This window comes from Macaca nemestrina, chromosome 11, assembly GCF_043159975.1.
Source record: "Macaca nemestrina isolate mMacNem1 chromosome 11, mMacNem.hap1, whole genome shotgun sequence".
Classification (NCBI taxonomy): Eukaryota; Metazoa; Chordata; class Mammalia; order Primates; family Cercopithecidae; genus Macaca; species Macaca nemestrina.
Genome location: NC_092135.1, coordinates 84,779,796 through 84,803,281, shown reverse-complemented (window position 1 = coordinate 84,803,281; position 23,486 = coordinate 84,779,796). Strand labels below are relative to the sequence as shown.

General features: G+C 33.3%; 1 protein-coding gene across 1 annotated transcript; it reads left to right on the top strand.

Moving 5' to 3' along the window:
- Positions 1-1,115: 1,115 nt before the first annotated feature.
- LOC105468253 (zinc finger SWIM-type containing 2) lies at positions 1,116-22,836 on the top strand. The gene is made up of 9 exons (XM_011718357.2): positions 1,116-1,346; positions 2,512-2,588; positions 5,559-5,599; positions 11,486-11,696; positions 12,883-13,131; positions 16,386-16,470; positions 17,496-17,608; positions 20,291-20,444; positions 21,370-22,836. The coding sequence occupies exons 1-9, from the start codon at positions 1,182-1,184 to the stop codon at positions 22,174-22,176; spliced, it is 1,902 nt and encodes a 633-aa protein (XP_011716659.2). The 5' UTR covers positions 1,116-1,181; the 3' UTR covers positions 22,177-22,836.
- The last annotated feature ends 650 nt before the right edge of the window (positions 22,837-23,486 follow it).

The window sequence follows — 23,486 nt, the reverse complement described above, 5'->3', positions numbered from 1 at the left end:
CGTAATCTAGTTATGATTTCTGCCCATAATAAAATAGGACAAATATCCTCTGTCTTTGGCCACCAAGGCAAAGGTTACTGGGCCTCCAAGTAGTGCTATCTCCCGCTTTTAATTTCCTATAGAGATTCTAGTAATATGGCTTCTTTTTTCAGTAATTATGACTCAAAATGTTGACACATACTTTATTACAGGTTTCCCCCAAAACGTGGTAAACAAAGCTCAGAGACAATTTAAATTATTAGAGGTACAAATACTGCATACCTTGAAACTCTTATTCCTTAGTATACAGATTTGTAAGTTTCATGTACCCATAGTCAACGGATTCTGTGCCACCATTCAGGATGTACCACCATCCACCATTCTGGCTGTACCATCCCCAACACCCACCCCTACCCAAATATGCAATTAAAAAATGTTCCCTCACTTGGAAGACCATTTCCCCTCCAACACACATACACACACACACACGCACACACACACACACAGAAAGAGAGAGAGAGAGAAGGGAGAGACAGAGAGAAGGGGGGTGAAAGAGAGAGAGAGAGAGACAGAAATGGCTAAAGGATCTAGCTTCCTCCCAAGTAGTTGGGGCTACAGCCGGCCCACTACGGATGATGCACTTCCTAGGGTTTAGAACTCCTGTCTTCTCCATCTACCCCCAGAGACTCGGTCAATCTATGCACATAGTGAGCAATCAGAAAACGTTTGTGGAATATTGTTGAACGTCAAAAATCACTCTGGGCTCCGTAACCTTGGCTTTTTGTTAAAGATGATGAATCATCACAGGATAATTTTAGCATCCAGAGCCCAGACTGCAATTGGGTTAGAAACTGTCCTAATACGTAGATTTCACCATCTCTGCCCCGAGGAAGCAGAAGGAACCCAAGAAAACGGACAACTATGCCTTCGGCCGCCAGCTTCCAAGTCGGCCAGATGATTATTAAAAACACGCCTCAGTCAAGGGCGTCGCTTCAAAATGCAGTGCAGGCTGGGGCGAGTTGCAAAATCCACGCCATCCCGCACCTTTGTCGCTCGCTCTTCTTCCGCGCAAGGCACGCCGGGACAGCGCGGAGCCCAACCACCGTCACCAAGGCAACCAGCCTGCACGCTGTTGTCTTGGAGACCGGCTGGCACCTTAGGGAGCCCAGCAGAGGGGCCGCCTCCGCCCGCACCTAGCCAGGATGCTTCGTCGAGGCTATAAGGCCTCTGAAAGGCGAAGACACTTGAGCGAGAGGCTCAGCTGGCACCAAGACCAGGCACTGAGTAGCAGCATATACCTCCTACGAGAGATGGGCCCCACTGGCTTCCTGCTGAGGGAGGAGGAGCCGGAATACATGGATTTCCGAGTAACTACCGCCTCTACCGCCCCTACTTCGCCACCATCCCCGCCCACCGTGTTCCCCTCCTGGCCTACCCAATGTGCATAGCCACCATCACAATCCCTGAGGATACTTGCTGCCTCACCCCCGAAAGCGTCTCCCCGCGAGTGTTCCAGACCCTAAAAGACGTGCAAATTACAGAAGGAAATAGTATTTATTGGAAGTTTCTTTTTTGGAGGTTAAGACTTCAAACTGCAACTCTTGTAGAAGATAATGGCTCTTGATCTTTAGGCTTGAAAATGTCAGAGGCTTTATATGAATATCTGGTTTGCATTACATGTGTTCTTGGATCCGTTGTTAGTGGTCTTTAGTCATGTAAATCAAACGAAATGAAAATTCTACAATCTGCTAGCATACTGTAAATATTTTCTAAATAAATAAATAGGTTTCCCTTTACTCTTTGCTCACTCTGAAATCATATGAAGGCTCTATTAAAGGATGGTTTAAATGGCAATACCTTGGAAAGGTATTAATGAATAAAAATTCAAGTTTGCTGAAAGACCACAGATGTTTCATATTTGCATATTCCACCCTTAACCACTCAAAAGTCAACCTCCTAGGAGTTGACTTATAAAATTTTACGTTAATGCCATGCAGTTTGAGAGTTGAATGCAATTTACTAGTCTGTGCTTATTTAAAGCATATTTGTTACTTTGTTGCTTCAATACTTAACTGTATTTGATTGTTTTAGCCAAACTAGGCTTGGTGAATAAATTTTGTCCTCTTGAATAAATAAATTCACCGACTCAAATGCACCAAACAAAAATCCAAAATGAGCTGCCTTACGAAAGTGCTTAGCTCCACCCCAAAGGAGAATTTTCTTACAGTAAGGAATTTATGGGTTGATTTTTGCTTTTTTTCTCTTTTGACTTTGGAAATTAGATTTATTTTCACCTGCTTAACGGCAGGTCACTTTAAAACTATCTTAATTTGTTAATTTGCTAACAAAGACAAATAATGAAATGAAAAATCAGCCTAGAGACTGGTATCAAGAGTTAAGATTCTCCGATAGAATCTATTCAACCTTTTTGAATCACCTAAACTAAATTACCTCTTCAAATCTCTTTTATTAACTCAGTTTTGCTCTCTCAAATTTTACTGATCTTTTTAAGTACGCATTTTTCTTTTAAAGGTTTTTCTAGGAAATCCTCATGTTTGTAACTGTTCCACATTTCTGAAAGGAGAGGAACTTTGTAAGCATATCTGCTGGTAAGTGATTTTTCATGAAGATCTTCCACAAAGGAGCATATTGGTGTGTTACATATTTTGCCTTTTTCATGCTTTGAATAACAACAAAATTAAATAAATTTGGTGCTTGGGGAATATAAAGTTAAAATGGTCATAGCTTACCAATAAAATTTTCAGTATTTCATTTTATTCTGAAAACTGAATAACGTTTAAATTGGGAAACAATTTATAATGTTAATGCTTTTAAATAGAAAAAAATCAATTTTAGATTCTCATGTACAAATGTGAAATCTAACTATAAAACAGGGGGGGATATCCTGATCTTATCACTGATGATAATTATGTGGTTCATTTGAGATATTGCTGTGCTTCAACAAATTGTGTTTCCAAAATCACATTTTCTTGAATATCAAATGTTCCATTTTCTACATGTATACATAGGTTGAAAGTATTCACCTTTTCCATATTGGCCTATGGCAGTCAAGTTTCAAAATATTTTCCTTTTCAATTAACATTTGACTATGAATCACTTTTAAATTTTTCATTTATTTTTATATATTTAGGGGGTACAAGTTCAGGTTTCTTACATGCATATATTGCATAGTGGTGAAGTCTGGACTTTTAGTGTACTAATCACCCCAATACTGAACATTGTACCTAATAAGTGATTTTTCAGCCTCTACTCCCTTCCCACCCTCCCAGTTTTTATAGTCTCTGATGTCTTATTTCACTCTATATGTCCATGTGACCCATTGTTTATCTTTCACTTACAACTGAGAACATACAGTATTTGACTTTCTATTTCTGAATTATTTAACTTAGGATAATGGCCTCCAGTCCCATCCATGTGGCTACAAAAGACATGATTTCATTAATTTTTATGGCTGAGTTGTATTATATTATATATATAGATACACACACACACACACTACATATATATATATACACACACACACATTTTATTAATGTGGTATATTTATATATCACTTTTTATGTATCCAGCCCACCATTATGGATACTTAGGTTGATTCCACATCTTTGCTGTTGTGAATAGTGCTGTGATAAACATATGAGTTCAGGCATCTTTTTGATATAATTATTTCTTGCCCTGTAGACATATACTCAGGAATAGGATTGCTGAGTCATGGTAGTTCTATTTTTAGCTTTTTGAGGAATCTCCATACTATTTTTCATAAAGGTTGAACTAATTTACATTCCTAGCAACAGTATATAAGCATTCCCCTTTCTCCAGGTCCTTATCGACATTTGTTGGTTTTGGACTTTTTAATAATAGTCATTATGACATGTATAAGATGCTATCTCATTGTGGTTATAATTTCCATTTCTCTGATGATTAGTGATGTTGAGCATTTTATTATATGTTTGTTGGCCACTTGTATATCTTCTTTTGAAAAATGTCTATTCATGTCCTTTGCCCACTTTTTAATGAGGTTATTAGGTTTTATCTTGTTGAGTTATTTCAGTTCTTATAAATTCAGGATGTTAGCCCTTTGTCAAATACATAGTTTGTAAATGTTTCTTACCATTCTTTAGGTTGTCTGTTTACTCTGTTGATTGTTTCATTTGCTGTGCAGAGGCGTTATAGTTTAAGTCCATCAAACTATTTTTCTTTTTGTTGTGTTTGCTTATGAAGAATTGATCATAAATTCTTTGCCCAGGCCAATGTCTGGAAGAGTTTCCTAGTTTTCCTTCAATTTTCCAAGTTTTTTGTAGTTTACAGTCTCACATTTAGGTCTTTAATCCATCTTGAGTTAATTTTTGTATATGGTGAAAGCTATGAGTCCACTTTCCTTCTTCTGCATATGGCTAGCCAATTTTTCCAGCACCATTTATTGAATAGGATGTCATTTCCCTAGTGTCTAATTTCATTGACTTTAACTATAAATCTTTGAAGATAGAAGTAGAACTCCATTGAAGATTATGTCTATTAAATCTGAAATTTTTCCTCTAGTGTCAGAATCTATTTGTAGGGTAATTAACCTCTAGAAATGAAAAACAAAATCCTTGAATTTAAATACAAATCAACTCCTTTTGTTTTGCTTACCTATACTCATACTAATAAATTATTAATATTATTTTAATTTATTTGATAGTTAACATGAAAAAATAAAAAATTAAGAAAAGATTATGACTTTCACATTTCTAGTGCTTTTCTTTACAAGTAAAAAACATTATATAATTATTTCTAATGTTTTTACTTATTTTTTTGCTCTTTTATTTTGATCAGTTTTTATTAAGCATCTAGTAACACAAGTTATTTACTCTAGTTGACATAAAGATAAAATATGGTCCTTTCACAACTTACAATTTGGTATTATGATTATATTTAAAATAGGGTTTTTTTCTATTTTCATTTTATGTCAGGGGAAGGGTATTCTCTTTTATTATATAATTCATGTTGTACAATATTGTAACCATTAAGTAAATGGAAATATAATCAGTGTTTCATATACTAAAGTATATTTAGTATCATTGAATAATAATTTAATAGGTATTTCCCACTTTTTAAAAAAAGTTGCATTCCATTTTAATTGGTAAAATTTTTAAGTATTTTTTTCTATCATGTGTTAAAGAGGTGTATGTAGGAAAACAGCCATTTGGTACACTATCCAGAAAATTATTCCATTTCCAGAGAAATTTAAAGGCAGTACCATAAATACCTAAATCCCCTCTTTATCCTCTCCCTGTGAATAATTGTATGTCATAAGAAATACGTGGAGTCTGTCTGACAAATCTCTTGACACCAGCTGTCATTTGTTTTCATTAATCATACTTTTTTCACATATGCTTATTTTAAAACATAAGCTTAGCAACTATTATAAGAGGAAATTGATGAGTTTTAAGTTTATTCATAACACTTCCCATAATATAAATCTCATAATTTAATTTCTATTCTAAATATTTTTAAATGTCTTTTGAGTTTATGTCAAAAATAAATGTCTCAATTTTTTTTCTACTTGTGAATGTTAGGGTCTTGTTGAAAAAATTCAAGCTTCCAAGGAACCATGAATGTAAGTTTTGGGGTTTGGGTTTTTTGTTTTTATTTTACTAATTTAAAGTTAAAAAATATAAGAATTTTTTTATTTAACATTTTCTAAATTTAGATGGTTATTTTTCTAGGGAATCTGGTAACTATCAGTAGCTCAGCTTCTTAAACTTAAGACACTTGGAACATTTTTCATCTTAAAAAAATGTAACTTTATATGTCATTTTCAAACTCGTAGGCACTTAATAAAAACAGGTATGAAACAATGGCCAGTTATTAAGTAGAAAAACATTTATGTATTCTAAGAAAAGGTTACAGTGGTTTCTGTGTCTAAAATTTTTAAATTGTGAGAAAAACAGCAAATGTGATTTTTTTAGATCCCAGAAATAGACTGTTGGTATGGCACATTGTTTTACTCAAAAATGTTTGCTGAATGAAATTTTTTTGCAAAACAAAAGCAGAGTAAAATGTAGTTTTTAAGTGAGTTCTTAAATTGAGTTTAGAGTCAGTTATATATTTATATAAGTTTAAATTCCAGAGTTCTCAAAAATAAGAGAGAAAGAAAAATAATTGCAATACAGGTCACCTAAATTTGTACATTTTATAATAAAGATACTGTCATTGTGAAAGGGTTAATTGCAGTTAAGGAATTGTTTGATCTATACTAGACCCATCTAAGAACTGCATTTTTAAAAGTATTAATAAATGTTTCTGATATTAATGCATAAAGTGATAATTAGTTTTTTATTTTTTTTCTATTCAAAAAGAATTTGTTTTATTTAGACAAGTTTATTTCCCCCTAGCTATTATAGAATTACAATCACAGTAGACATATTTTTAAAATTATCCCAGATAATAAATTACCATTAGTGTTTTACAGGGATTTTTCTCTTTTTTCACTCTACATATTTTTTTAGAAATGTCCCCCATTTTCCATGCCTCCAACTGTTAACTCTGTACGGTGATTCCCAATCTTACCAGCAGACCAATATTTCCAGTTGCCTTCTGGGGCAGCTCAATTTGGAGGTCCCATGGGCATCTTAAATACTGACTTCTCCATCTGTGCTCCGCTCTTAGATTCCCTACCTCACATAGTGGCTTTCCTTTTTATTTTCTCTTCAAAGCTATAAACCTTGATATTCTCTCTGATTTTTTCTCTCTCATTCTCTTCTGCCATATATCTACCCATACCACAAATCCTGCTTGTTTTACATCCTACATATTTCTCAAGTGTTTCTATTTCTCCATACTCATTCTTACATTTGTTCCACTTTCCTCAGCCCTTAGTACCGTTCTGAGTAGCCTCCTTGTTTCCAGTGCCTGCACTTTGCACTTTGTCTTTCACCCGCCAGATAGTCAGATTCTTTCTAAAATGTCAGCCTCCTCTTAATCCTCTCTCACAGTCCCTTCATGCATGATGACTAGGTTGTATGATTTTATATATATTGTTTTCTTTTTGACTTCTCCATTGTATTCACTGAAGTTAAATGTTGACTCTTTCTCCAAAGTCTTATTCTCTACACTATTCTTCCATATCATTTTCACAAGCTTCATTACTGAGGCTGTCCAATAGAGATATAACATACATATGTAATTTTCTAGTAGCCATATTATAAGAAGTAAAAAGAAACAGGGAAGTAATTTTAATATGTATTTTAACTTAACCCAGTACATCAAAATACTATTGTGTCAACATGTAATCAATATAAAAGTTATCAGCTATTTTACTTTTTTTATACTAAGTCTTCAAAATCTAGCGTATTTGTTATACTTACAGTAAATCTCAATGCTGACACTGTATTTTCAATGGAAATATTTGATCTGTATATAGACTTCGTCAAACTTTTCAGTTGAAAAATAGATTCACATATCCAAATTGTTACATACTTATACATTTTTCTGTAACTATAGATTATCAGCTTTAAGTTAAAAACTAAATTTTTAATTTAACAAAATGTAAAATTTGTTTTGTCAGTCACACTCGTCAAATTTCAAGTACACAAGAGCTACCTATGGCTAATGGCTACAATATTCAACAGTGTAGTTCTACCCAATTAAATTCAACAAATATTTATTGTACCACATATTAGCCAGGAGCTCTGCTGGGTGCTTTTTCTAAATTGAAAAATATGTATTGCTAGCATATGAATGTCTTTCATCTGCAAACACAGCAATTTTGTATTGATCAATTTAATATTTTACATTGTATTATTATTCTTTGCACTTATTGAAGACAGCAACCATTCAGTCTACAGTAGGGAATTTTTTAATGTTTAAAATTAATCCTATATAATTTGAGAATTTATATTTCCTTCTGAAATAAATATTTTTATATCTTTTATATTTAAAAGAAATTTTAATTAGTAAACATTGAGAAAATCCCATGTGTACAAAATAATACTAGAGAGTGTAATAATATTCAAAGTAAGTCTTAGTGATCTTAGAATTTATCATTTAAATTAAAGCTAGAATAAACATATATGAAAAATAAACAAAACTATAAATAACTACTCCTTAGGATTATGTGTAGTATTTAAGTAAGTGTAGAGGGAATGTTACTTGTAATGGAAGAGGAATGTTTTGAACATCATTCAGAGATTCTTTTCCAAAAGGAATCTGGAAGCAATTATCTACATTCCAGTGTTGCATATAAGAAACCTGAGACTCTCTTTTCTTTTCAAAGACCGACAAAAAATGATTATATGGGAATTTTATTATGAAAAATGTTAATTTTTGAACACTGAACTTTTTTTCACAAACATTTTCCCAACAAAAGCTAGATTTACCACCTGATAGTTCCTTTTAAATACAATAACTAGTGAATACTATCTGTTCTTTTTGGAATTAAATATTTATGAATAAAATTAAAACCTCATTAAAGGAAATTTTTCTAAATTCTCACCAGAAAGATGTAAACTTTTTATTTTCTATTTTCCGTTTATGATTTTATATATATCATAAAACAGCCTAATATTCTGTCAGAATTATGTGTTCTGCTTTTATCAGACATTGTTACTTTATATTTTCTTTTTTTTTTTTTTGAGATGGAGTCTCGCTCTGTCGCCCAGGCTGGAGTGCAGTGGCAAGATCTCGGCTCACTTCAAGCTCCACCTCCCGGGTTCATGCCATTCTCCTGCCTCAGCCTTCTGAGTAGCTGGTACTACAGGCGCCCGCCACCACACCTGGCTAATTTTTTTGTATTTTTTTTTCTTAGTAGAAACGGGGTTTCACCATGTTAGCCAGGATGGTCTCGATCTCCTGACCTCGTGATCCGCCCTCCTGGGCCTCCCAAAGTGCTAGGGTTACAGGCGTGAGCCACTGCGCCCGGCTACTTTATATTTTCAATGCTATATAATCTCTGCTATATAATGACTTTCATTAAAAGTCATCAAAGGCTAGCTAATATTTCACTAAATATGGTATATTATAATCAATTTAACATTCTTCCACTATTAGGCATTTATTTCTAACTACTTGTTATATTCTTTGTATATGAAGCTTTTTGTTCTTTTCAACTATTTCCTTAGCCTAAAGTCTTATTGTGTTTTGGAGTAGAAGTGTTACTATTTTTATGTCTTCCCCTCATATATACTGCCAAATATGTTGTCAGAATACTTTTGCTGATTTACATGATTTCAGCAATATGTCAATTTCTTTAAGTTTTGTTTTTTGGATTCCTGTATTGGCACATTTTAACTGTAGTACTTAAGCATACAAAGAAAGATATTAACAGCATATTTAAGAAATATGAAAATAAAGACACATAGAAATATTTTTCCATGTTAGTAATATTTCTATAATTTTGGAAAGAAAGACAGCCACACAAAGGAGGAAAAATACCAGATACAAGGTTCATAGTAATCTACCCATGTCTGATAAATTAAATAAGAAAAGAGTTTCTATTCTCTGGTATATTTATTTAACATTCCTTTATGGAAGATCTAAAATGTCTTCAAATACCTTTTTTATTATACTTTAAGTTCTAGGGTAAGAAATAACATAAAGCAAACAAATCATAACATTTATTATAGTGTTTATTCAGTCAGTTTTATTTAGTGTCTGTGCTTTATTCTTATTTCAACTCATTTGCCTTTGATGCAAATAAAATTGAACATCTTCCACTGCCTTGTTTACTATTTGTGTTTTATGTGAATTGTATTTTGGCTATTTATTAGGATAAAACTGCAAACATAATTATTATAAGCATTACTTTTTTCAAATGCTTTTCTAATCTATAAATTTTTCTCTATGACTTTATTCAATTTTGTTATACATATGAATTTTTGTGTTATTAAATCGGATCATCTGTTCTTTTCATGTTTATTGTTTCGACCCTTTAAAAATTGTCTTTCTTCCATAGTATCAATAGTTCTTTGGGGTTTTTTTTCTGCTCTTTTTATTATTTTTGTTCTTCATTATATAATAGCATCAGTGTGTAGTTGTTTTGGTATAAGTTGGAGGTTGGTATTTGGTTTGAGTTAATTTTCTTCATATTGCCACCCAGTTATCTCAGTAACAGTTATTAGATAATACTTCTTTTGCTCTTTGTTTAACAATGTCTATTATTTAGAGCATCTCATATATTATTACATTTATTACTTATACAACACATTGTGATGTCAGTTCAGATTAGCTGCCTTGCTCTTCTCTTTCAAAATATTCATGTATAATCTTATGCATTAATTTTTCCAAATTCACTTTAAAGAGTTTGTTTCTTCCTTTTATTTTCCAGTTCACATTTTACCACACAGAACAATTTGTTGCCAGCTTCTTTTATGAAATTTTATTCTTCAGTATTTCTGCTGACCCAATGCATCTTTATTCCCCAAAGCACAATATTTTGTTATTTATTTTTCTCTCCTTTTTTAGAGAGCAGATGTTGCTGTGTCTCTGTGACAAATAGTCCTTCTTCCCCAAAGTAATGGTTAACTAATGTATGATGCCCTCCCACATTCCACTTGCCATTCCACCTCAGACAGGGGGCCGCGATTTCTGTATTGAAATGTAACTGTGATGTTTTCAGTGTTTTTAGTGTTTAGTTGGGGGGTCTTTCCAGAAAAGCAGAGCATTTTATTATCTTGGAAATAATTTTTAATTCATATATAGTAAAAAGATATATAAAATGAATAGAAGGCAGGGGACCGATAACAACTAGCATTTAAATTATGACATGTTCAGGAGTAGGAGAGGGAAGGGGGAAGCAGCAAAGAGATGGGCCAAGGAATAAAGAATCTAGGATTCCCTGATCAAAACTATAGGCACTTAGAACATCATTCCCTTAAGGATTACAGAATGGAGAAAATTCAGAATTCAAAAAATGCACCTGCTAATGGTGCAGGCAATATAGGAACTAATAGATTGTCCTGAGAACCGCTGATCAATCTGTTGAGGACGAGGCTAATGAGACACTCTTTTGTAGGTACACAAAACAGAAACAGAAAATAGGCACAATTAGTTAAGTCTTGCTCTTCCATTATTTTTTAATTCACTTATTCATCTAACAAATAATTACAGTAGCTACTCAGATATCAGTTTCCTCCTTATGTATTCATGTCCCATTTATTTTAATATTCTTATATGTTCATAAAATATTTGTTATGGACAAGTGAACAGCTCAAAGTATAAGACATGATTGTAACACCAATCCAAGGATGAACACTATCATATTCAAGTGCACTGTTTGCATTGACTCTTTTTTAGTAACAAGAAAAAAAAAATTTATATTTTTTCATATGACTCTCTTCTGACATTTTGGCTCTGAAAAAAATGTAAAGCAGTGGTCAATGTCAGTGTGATAATTCAGTCAAAACTCTGATATTTGAAAGAAAATTCTAACTTTCAGCATAAGTTGTTACCTCTCTGTAGCTCCAATTTTGTGACTGAATTTTAATACTTTGAAATTTTTCACTAGCTGCTTTACAATTGGGTCTTGGAGAAAGAGAGATAAGTGACTTGCTTCGGGGGATACATCGAGTTCAAACTCCCCAACCAGGAACAAATGACCACAATGAACATGTTGAAGAAGATGGGTACATTAAACAGAAGGAAATTGATTCCGAGGATATCTGCTCTATTTGTCAAGAGCTACTTTTAGAGAAAAAGCTTCCTGTCACCTTTTGCAGGTGATGTATTTTTTCTTTGGATTCTTAAAACTAATTAAAAATTCTAAAACATATTTGTGATTTATTACCTTAGGAGACATGATAGGGAAAAAATAGACAACTTTACCTACCGCTAATTTATACTTAATTAAATTCCTTTGTTTCCTAACACACACACACACATATTATATATTTATATATATAGTATATTTATATATAATATATATTATATATGTTAGGAAACAACATATATATGTGTGTGCATATATGTTGTGAGCTAAATATACGCTCTTACTCTAAATCTTTCTGAACTACACTATAAGGGTAAAAATTGAAGCATAATTCCACAATTATTCCTCCTCCCACCTTAAGTAACAGGAGTAGAGTAATTTTTGTGTTTTTATTTTATACATATGAATAAATGTTATGGCTTATTATAGTTATAAAGACTTCTCTGGAAGTAAAGATTATTTTACTTTGAAATTACAAAAATTATTTTCAGTTTTTCAAAATTCTATCTTTAAACCTAAATAATTCAATTTTCACATATGTACAAATGTTTACTGAGAGTCTAATGTTCATACTTTTCTTCACAGCACTATAAGGTTGAACTTGAAAACTTTGGACAGCCATTTGCCATTGCTATCTTTTTCTCCTGATCATTCTTTGTTCTTCTGATAATTTAACAAAACTTTTGTACACACTGTAGTTGTTCATATGTCTGCTTCTATTGCATATTGTAAAATTAACTACTTTCCAAAATATTATTTCTCTCAGCAGCTATTTCTTTGGTACTACCATGTATTATGTGACTTCTGGAAAAGTATGGTGGCACCCCTGCTCTCAGTGAAGCATTTTATTAAAATAATTATTATTATTTTCCTTTGTGTTAAGCCTATATTCATTCTCACTTTAAAAATGAAAATATTTTAATGTTGCAAAATCTTTCACCATTTCATTGCAAAGAAGGAAAATTTAAGTTTGGAATTCTGATGTATTAAAGATGATAGATTACTAGAGTGAGTGAGTGTGTGTGTGTATGTAATCAAGCTATAGCTGAAAATCAGTTCAGAATCTATTTTTATGTGGAATAAAGATGGTAGCACAGGAAATTTTACTTATATAAATATATATGTAATATATATATACAACAGATATGTAAAACTGCTCTATACAAATGATAAACTTGAATTTTTATCTCTCATAGGTTTGGCTGTGGCAATAGTATTCATATAAAATGCATGAAAATCTTAGCTAATTATCAGAGTACATCAAACACTTCCATGTTGAAATGTCCTCTGTGCAGGAAAGAGTTTGCACCATTAAAACTTATTTTGGAGGAGTTCAAAAACTCTAGCAAACTTGTAACTACAGCAGAGAAAGAGAGACTGGACAAACACCTTGGAATTCCCTGTAATAACTGCAAACAATTTCCAATTGAGGGGAAGTGTTATAAGTAAGTGTTCTCTGTAAACTATAAGCGTGTGTTCTTTTTATTTTTTTACATCAGGAAACTTTGAGCATTAGAGCACCCATTCTATAGCCTCCCTCTTCCTGCATATACTGTTTGACTTGTGTGACAACTGCTTATTTAGGACTTACAGACTGACCTCTGTCTCGGTCCAGTATCTCAGGAACTCCAATCATTTTATTTTCTTCTCCTGTGCAAGGGTATTGTTTTGAGCTCTGGTCTAGATTGGGTCTGAAGTAGCACCCCATTCTAGAAGCTCTGGACACAGGATAGGTGGCTTTAGCTTAGATGAGTTTCCAAGCTCAGAGCCTTGCTGGATCTCTCACCCTCTATAACTTTATTTGAACTACCTTTGAGGTCAGTTCCAAAAATTCCAAAGATTGGGCCAGAGGGACATTGACTAGATTGACTGAATATTTAATCCAGTCCTCCCTACTCCAAATTGCAATGAGTACAGATTTTGCTTTCTTTCATATCTTATACTTCAACAACAACTACAAAAACATAGTAATTATTAGAGCAAACAATTTTCACTATGAGTAACCCCCAAACTTTCCCACAATTCTCAGGATAAAACATAAATTAATTGCTATGCCTAGGAAATTGTATTTTCTTAATTAAAATTTTAAGTTAACAGTACATTAATAAGAAAACATTATTTCAATCTTTGTTACATTTTTTTGAAATGCATCAGTTTATTTTTCAGCCTTCTTGAATTACATTATGAGCCCAATTTAAATTATATATATATTAAAATTCATAAAGCCATAAAACATTATCACATCCAACAGCAAATTATACCTATTTGCTTTGAATTTAGTTTTGTTTTCTGTATGTGTTACACAGAAGAAAGTTAATTATTCACAAAAGTGTTTGCTGGAAAATGGATGGCCTCAGAAGGCTCCTAGGGAGGACTTCTGAGACTTGGGGAGGAAGTACAGAATGTTTACAAACTTTTAGCAAGAGGTATTTAGCTAGGTTCAGGAATGTTGTTTAAAGAGGATTCCAGGAAAAGGAAGGACTTGATCTTTGGTATTAGCAGCCGTCATATGGGCAATTTAAATTTTCTCAAGAGGGGTGGATAGCACCAGTGAGGGAGGGGCTAAGGTCACATGTGAAAGAGGGGGCTGGGATATGTGGGGGAACAAGGACATGTGAGGGCCACAGTATAAAATTCTCAGTGCTTACAATGTTCCCCAAATGGTTTACATACAACTTTAGTATAAATCTTGCTTTTAGGTATGTTGTTGATGACAGTACACTCCTGTCACTCAGAGCTTTCTGACTGCTTTTTCTGTCCTTGGGCATTATTCTTCCTACTAAGTAAACACATGACCCACTATCCTGCCGCCTGCCCACTAGTGACCCTACACTCTCCTTTGAGAGTCTTTTCTTGTCTCATAGCTTCTCCTCTAGGGATCTTGCTAACAATTACTCATCTCTGTCTCCATTCTCTTTTACAAATTAAAGAATACATTTTCAATGTTTGTGACTCCATCCATCTTCCATTCCCTCAAGTACTGACATTTCAGTCATCAGTCTGAAAAACTATTTCCATTTCTTTTAGGAACACATTGAGTAGGAGACAAGATTAACTAGAAAGTTTCTTCATTCCTTCTTCATTAGAATTTCAGAATTTAACTACTTCATCTTTTAAGAGGTTAATTCCAAAATTACTAGGTATATGTTAAAATACAGAGATGCTTAACTTTTTTTTAAGCCCAGCATACTTTGATGCATTGAATAAATGGCACCATTTCTTCAACCCATTGCTGTTAATTATTAAAATCTTCCCTGTATGTACAAAGAGTAATAATGAATAAATTAGCATTTGCTTCTTTTAAGATGTCTGAGGGACATATTTTCTTAAATTTTTCATGGCAATAATCTTCTAAATATTTGATAACTTGAATAATAAGTTTACTTGATTACTGCTCAGAATATTTTCAGTTTGATAAATTATGTTGCAAGTAATTTAAAATCCTCTGCTTGTGACACAATTTTATAAACAATATAACTTTTAGATTGGGCTTTTATGGAAAGCGGTTTTTTTTGACTTGTCAATAGTTTTTACTGAGATCTTTTATGTTTACCTTTTTCCATTTTGTGGGAAAAAAAGAATATAATTTTTATTTTCAAGAAGTATGCTGCCAACTCTAACTCTGGCACTCACAAAACAACTGGAAAGCAGCACTAGATAATCAAATGACAGAATATCTAATAGACTGTAGATCCTATAAGAATGTAGAGAAAGAGGTAAATGAAAGCTAAGGTAGTCTGAGAAGGCATCATGGAAGGGGCATGTGGTGAACAAAATAATAGACTTCCTAAAACGTCCACATCCTTATGCCCAGAACTTGTATGTCATAGAAGAATTAAGGTTGCAGAGGAAATTAAGGTTTCTAATCACTGACCTTGAAATAAAGAGGTTATCCTGGATTGCTTGAATAAGCCTTGTGTAATCATATAGGTTCTTAAAAGTAGAAGAGGGAGGCAAGAAAGTCAGAGGGAAATGTGATTGTGGAAGAAAGGCAGAGAGATGCTACTTTGTTTTGAAATGATCACAAGCTAATAAATGTAGGCAGCCTCTAGAACAGCAGTCCTCAAACATTTTGGCACCAGCGACCAGTTTTGTGGAAGACAATTTTTCCACAGGGGTTATTGGGGGTTGGTTTCAGGATGAGACTGTTCCACCTCAGACCATCAGGTACTAGATTTTCATAAGGAGCACACAACCTAGATCTCTCATGTGCGCAGTTCACAATAGGCTTCACACACCTATGAGAATCTGATGCCACCGCTGATCTGACAGAAGGTGGAGATTTGCTCTCCCACAGTTCACCTCCTGCTGTATGTCCCGGTTCCAAACAGGCCACAGACCACGTCAGCGCCTGGGGTTGGGGACCCCTGCTCTAGAAGATGGAAAGAGCAAGGAAATAGATTCTCCCCTAGAGCCCCCTAAAAGTAACACAGCCCTGCCAACCCGTTGGTTTTAGCACACTGAAACTCATCTCAGACTTCTATCCTATGGAAGAATAAGATAATACATTTGTGCAGTTTAAGCTAAGTTTGTAGCAAATTTTTACAGCAGCAACAGGAAACTAATACACATTGTGACTTGAGATGATCCTTGTCGTGTTTGAATTGTTCCCAGGAAGTTTTGGTCTGAATTTTTCACCCAAAACCATCACAATAATAGGATGTTTTTTCTTGCGTGTTTTGATGTTTTGTATTTTTAGGTGTACCGAGTGCATAGAATATCACTTATGCCAGGAATGTTTTGATAGCTGCTGCCATCTTTCCCACATGTTTACATTTCGTGAGGTACAGTATCCATCTTGAATCTAATATGGTGTTTCTATTTGTCCTGTTGTAGAGCTAAGTCAGTCTAAGAATAAGAAGAATAACATAACACTGTGGAACAGAGCTGATTGGTTTTTAATACAAACCTAAAGCTATATTTTTAGGAGAGCTCTTTTTCATAAGGCTACACAAAGCAACCAGTTCTTACACTGGTAATTTATAAAATCTAACATGATAAGAAACATCTGATGACATTATGAATAAATTTTCGGAACAGAAAATATAGCCATCAAACCTGAATATTAGTTTTTAAAAAGCTGTCAACATTACAAATGTCTTATAATGAAAAGTCAAAACATTTATGATTTTCTCTTAAATTTTCTTACATAAACAATAATGAAACATGGAATTTTACCAGGATAATTTAAATCATACACTTTAAAAGTATCTCCTGATGTTGAATAATACTACTACTTTCTGCTTACCAGACAAGATAAAATAAAACATGCACAATTATTGTTATTTTTTACCTTAAAAAGTAATGCCATTATAGTAGCTGTGCAATAGCATATGAGACTCACTAACAATTTGTAAATACTTTAACATGTTGAAAAATAATATATATGCTTTAAAATATTGTGTATTGGCCGGGCGCGGTGGCTCACACCTGTAATCCCAGCACTTTGGGAGGCCAAAGTGGGCGGATCATGAGGTCAGGAGATAGAGACCATCCTGGCTAACACAGTGAAACCCCGTTCTCTACTAAAAACAAAAAATTAGCCAAACGTGGTGGTGGGCGCCTGTAGTCCCAGCTACTCGGGAGGCTGAGGCAGGAGGATGGCATGAACCCAGGGTTAGAGCTTGCAATGAGCCAAGAATGTGCCACTGCACTCCAGCCTGGGCGACAGAGTAAGACTCCGTCTCAAAAACAAACAAAAAAAATTGTGTATTATTCACATTATTGATATGCAACCTACTAATTTTTATCCACAAAATGAAAATATCCATGACTTTGCAAAGTAACATCTACTTTTCACCTATTACAGAAAAGAAACCAAAGATGGAGATCACTAGAAAAAAGAACAGATGAAGCTGTAAAATACATAGATACTAAAAATGAGATAGAAGAAAAGATGTCACATTTTCAAGAAAAGCAAGAGTGAGGTTCCCAGTAAAATTTATATTTCTTGTATGACCGAATCTTTGAATAACTTTTCAATTTGAATAAGTTGTATTTATTCTCTTATTTATTATTTAATTATTATTAAGCATTTAGATACTAGGTGGCATTGTACCATCCAGTTGAAGAGCAAGGCTGTAGAGTCAGACTGCCTGAATCCAACCATAGTTCAACCACACATTGTCTATGTGACTAGTTACTTCACTTCTATCTGCCACATTTTCCTCATCTTTAAAATGGGAGTAATTGTTAAAACCAACCTTGTAGGAATTTTGTGAGTATGAAATGAGTTAATACACACAATAAATATTCAAATAATGTTATCTATTATTTTTAATTTGACCAGAAACTATGCTAGATAATAGGGATACAGTGGTTTCCTCAGTAATCAAATAATGATCGATGTAAATGTAAAATTGAAACTGATGTCAGTTATGTTTAAATAAAAGCAGATTCAAATATATTTGAAATTTTCCTTTGAAATAATTGGCCTCTGGGGGAAGAGGCCAATTTTTTTGCTTCATTCTCCCTCTTTCTACCCTCTACTTCACCTTGTTGGAAGAAGAGTGCTGAGCAGATTGGTTTTATTTCAGAACATTGATTCAGAACATTATTAGTGGAGAGGTCTCCAGACCTTTTGCAGTAGTCCTGTTCAATTACAGAAAATTTAGGCTGGGCACCGTGGCTCAAGCCTGTAATCCTAGCACTTTGGTAGACCAAAGCAGATGGATCACCTGAGGTCAGGAGTTCAAGACCACCCTGGACAACATGGTGAAACCATGTCTCTACTAAAAAAATACAAAAAAAAAAAATTAGTGGGGAGTTGTGGCACATACCTGTAATCCCAGCTACTCGGGAGGCTGAGGCAGGAGAATTGCTTGAACCTGGGAGCCAGAGGTTGCAGTGAGACGAAATGGCAACACTGTACTCCAACCTGGGCAACAGAGTGAGACTGTATCTCAAAAAAAGAAAGAAAAAAAGAAAATGTAGCCTGTCATAATATTAAGAGATTGTGTACATTATGAAACACATAGAAAAGAGACAACTTTTAAAGAATGGGATTAAATAGAAACTAAAAATACTTTCAGTGAATCAACTAAACAAAAAATGTGCTTGTGCTCACTAAATATATATATATATATGTATGTATATGTACACACACACACACACATATAATACACCCATACCCCCACACACGTGCACATACACACGTATATGTAAGTTTCTATCCAAACTTCAATTGATATATAGCCCATGCCCATGGGTACTGCACACACATTGGAGACTAGAGCTCTTGTGGGGCATCAAATGAGCCTACACAAAGGCTTTGCAACTCCATTTTCCCTGCACAGGTATCATACTTCATCCTGTTAGAATGCTAAGTTGTATAACTAATGGTTGGACTTAGGAGATATTGGGGGACAGGGAGTTCAGAAGGAGAACATTAGGGGAAGAAGGACATTTTAGGCAGAGAAAATGGAATAAATAAAGAGAATTTCAGGATAAGAAACAGTAGGTAACAAGCTTAAAAGAGTACTAAAAATATACATTTTCATTGAAATTAGATGACCCTGGTAAGAGCAAGTTCTGTAATATGATGGGGATATATCTGCAGAGTAATGAGAAGTACAAACTTTTCTGAAGAGTATATTTGAACTTTGTTCTGAACGACTTTTGAATGATAGGAACATATCTGACCTTTTAACCAAACTTTTTTTTCTCTTAAAGATTTGTTGTATCTGTTTTACCAGTTGCAATGGCATCAAATAGCAGTTAATTCATAGTATATCATCTTAGTTATGTCAGTCAGTATTTTTGGTACAAAAAATGGAGTTGGTACTTTTAGAGTTAAATTAACATAGTCTAACAATATTGAAGTATTAAGAATATACCCCAAACGAAAACAAATTTCCTTATCTCTTATGATCTACCAATTTATTATAGTAGCCTGGAATATTTAATGTGGCTTACTATACACTTCACTTCCTACCAGAAGACAGAGTGAATTGGGTTGTATTTTTCTAAACAGTTGCCTAAGTGTTGACTCAGACTAAAATATTATAATTTGAGTATATGGTCTGATTTTATTGACCTTAAAGTGCAACTCAAACTCAAAAATTTTGGGTTAGCATTTTTATTTGATATAACTACTTAAAACTTTTTTTTTTTTTTTTTGAGGTGAAGTCTCACTATGTCATCCAGGCTGGAGTACAGTGGTATGATCTCGGCTCACTGCAACCTCCACCTCCTGGGTCTAAGGGATACTCCTGCCACAGCCTCTTGAGTAGCTGGGATTACAGGCACCCACCACCATGCCTAGCTAATTTTTCTGTATTTTTATTAGAGATGGGGTTTCACCATGTTGGCCAGGCTGGTCTCAAACTCCTGACCTCAGGTAATGCACCCACCTCAGTCTCCCAAAGTGGTGTGAGCCACTGCGCCTGGCCAAAATCTTTGTTCTTTATGAAGTTGGATCCATATTGTTCAGGATCAATAAAATAGATTTTTTAACTTTATAATATATGAGATTGATTATCTTTAGTTCAAGAAAACCTAGGGTTCATTGCATTATTTATATAGAGACTACTTACCTGTGCTATTGATCGCTTCCTGATCTATCATAACATGTAAACACTCATGTCTCTTCTTCTTCTCATGCAGCCAAGTTTACACACCAAAACACGTTGTAAGATCACTGCCTCTCCAACTGATTACTAAGAATAGTAAGCTTCTTGCTCCAGGCTACCAGTGTCTACTTTGTTTGAAGGCATTTCATCTTGGTCAACATACAAGATTGCTACCATGTACTCACAAGGTAAAAGTCACATCATTTTAGTTTTACTTTCCCTGTAGGGTCAATTTTCACAAATGAAGTGACAATTTAAGTCTGTCCTTTTACTTTTGAGTTGTACTCTGTACAGAGGTGTTCACATTGCACAGCACATATAGAAAGAACTGCCACAGAGACTATTGCGAAGGCAGCTTTCTCCCTGAGGATGTGTTTATACTGATTAGTACTCATTTCTGTATATACTATCTAGGAAAGATAAAATGGTACTTTAAGTTAGATTCCTTTATCTACTTTAGTTATCTGTAGAAAGAAAAAGGTTATAGAATACTAATATTTTGCTATGTATTTTTATGAGTCTTAAGATGAAACAGAAATGCCTAAGTTGACAATTATTATTTCATATGAACTCACTGGAATCAGCATACTACTACTTGATCACTATATAATTGATAAGCAACTATATAGTGGTTGATAACCAACTGTTTTTCTGAAATAAAGTTGCTTCAGTAAATAAACAAAGCTTCAGTAATAAAGCTTTAGAGTCATCCTCACTTAAAATGGCTAATTGTTTTTTTCCAAAAATTTAATTTATTTTATATTTTACTGTTATCAGATCCATTTTCAACCCCAGTTGGTTATGACTTTTAAAATAATTTTCATTAGAAATAATTAGCAGTGAAATTAATAGGTTTAGAGAATTTTTAACAAAATTATGAGTGCTATTGATAAAAGTCTTTGCATTTTAATATAGAAAATGGAAATCAGTCCCTACATCAGTTATATATAGAAGTGAACTTCTTCAAAATATTTTCATGAAACTTGATAAATAATTATTTTTCAATTTTGCTAAATATTTTTAATCATACAATTCTGAAACTGGGGGAAATTTACTTGAATAATATTATAAACAAGATTAGTATAGTTCTGATTAGCTTATCTTTTTTTAAAGTTTCACAGGAAATGTATTGACAATTGGTTATTCCACAAGTGCAATTCGTGCCCTATTGATGGACAAGTTATATATAACCCTTTAACTTGGAAAAATTCGGCAGTGAATGGACGAGCACATCAATCTGTTTCAAACAGAGACATCATTCATCTATCAAAGCAGAAAGAACCAGATCTTTTTATTCCTGGTACTGGATTAGTCTTAAAACAAAATAGACTTGGAATTTTACCTAGCATACCTCAGTGTAATTTTGATAAATTGAATACACCTCAAAGCCCAAAAGATGCCTGTGAGAATATACCAATAGACAATCTATGCTCTATCCAATTAGATAATTCAAATTCAAGAAAAGTAACCTATGGATATAAAATTAGCCAACATTTTCCCAGATACCTTCAAGATTTACCCATGTTATCATTTGGGAAAATACCATCTCAAACATTTCTTCCCCCTATTGTTCATAAGAATATCGTATGTCCCACTGCAATGGAAAGTCCATGCATCAGTGGAAAATACCACACTAGTCAAAGCCGGATGACCAAAGGCTGTACATGTAATAACCACAACCTAAAGAAGACTCCTGGCACTAAAATAAGAGAGGACAATAAGAGATCAACTTTACTTTCAGAGGATTTCAATCTTATTGTCAATTGGAGCACAGCTAAACTTAGTTTGTCTAAAAGGTATAATAACTGTATGGGGGAAATTACACGAAAATGTAGTCATCTGTCAAGACAGCCTGTGTCTCACTCTGTAAATACAAAAGGTACTGAGCTATCTTTAATAATAGAAGGAGTTCAATTGTGAAAAAGTATTTTTATTTACTATTAGAAAATATTTGAATGTTGAGCATAAAAGCTGTTTTATATAGAACATAAAAAGCACATATAGTCTTAACAAATGTATATAAAATTATCTCTTGGAATTTGCCTACTTACCTATAAACAGCTCACTACACTTAAAGGAAATGATTCTATTACTTATACGACTTATAGCATTAGGTATCTTCATGAGTATATTCAGGATGTTATAAATAATGAATAATTTTTAGAGCCTTTATCTTATTTTATTCTAATGTTAGAAATGTTTTACTTAAATTAAGGAAATAGATTTTTCCTACTTTGAGTCACTGTTTTCAAATACTTTTATGGTAGCACATAACATGCAGGGATTACTTCCTGGTACTTCTGTATTTTTTGCATTTTTCTTGCACTAGTAATTACCACAAACTGATAAAAAAAGAAAAAAAAAACTTAAAAAACTCCATAAAGGAGTTTTCTTATACATGAAATGAAAATAAAATGAAATACTATCAGCTATGTCACATTTATAATGGTCTTACTGTTTTATTTTCAAGAAACTTATATAAGTACTTCCAAATTTCTTAATACAATCACTATTATTGAAGGATCTGTAATTTTAAATCTGCTCTATTTTCAAAGTAACCATTGTTTCAAAATGTTTATTTGAAAAAATATAACCCTTAGATTTTTATTTTAAATTATATGGCTCAGTTTCTTTTCAAATGTTTTTAAAATTATTGATGCTATATTGATTTGTATTATCTGTCACAAGGAAAAAATATCACATGATAATTTTTATCATGGTAATAATGGAATACATAGGTCTATGAAACAAATCTTGAAGATATCAAGCAAAATTCTCTGAAAAGAGTGTTTGCATTTAAAGAAGTGATTAAATTGAGGTTAATCATAAACAAAGTAGTTAATAAAATGTAGTTCAGAAACAGTAACTGAGAGATAATTATAATATGAGCTGCATTTGAAAATTGAATGAAAGTTTGTCTTGCTTCTGACATACAAATGGATGGCCAAATATATTTGTCAGCAATTCAGAATTTTATCAGCCTATTTGTCTTGAAAGAGAGAGCTAAGGAAACAGCAAAATAATTTTCCAGTTAATAAAATATTATTTATGTTCCCATAGATATTTCACCTTTCTTATTTATTTTATAATTTTTTTTCATGAACTTATATTTTAAGTACCAGGGTACATGTGCAGGATGTGCAGGTTTGTTACATAGGTAAATACGTGCTGTGGTGGTTTGCTGCACAGATCAACCCATCACCTAGGTATAAAGCCCAGCATCCATTAGC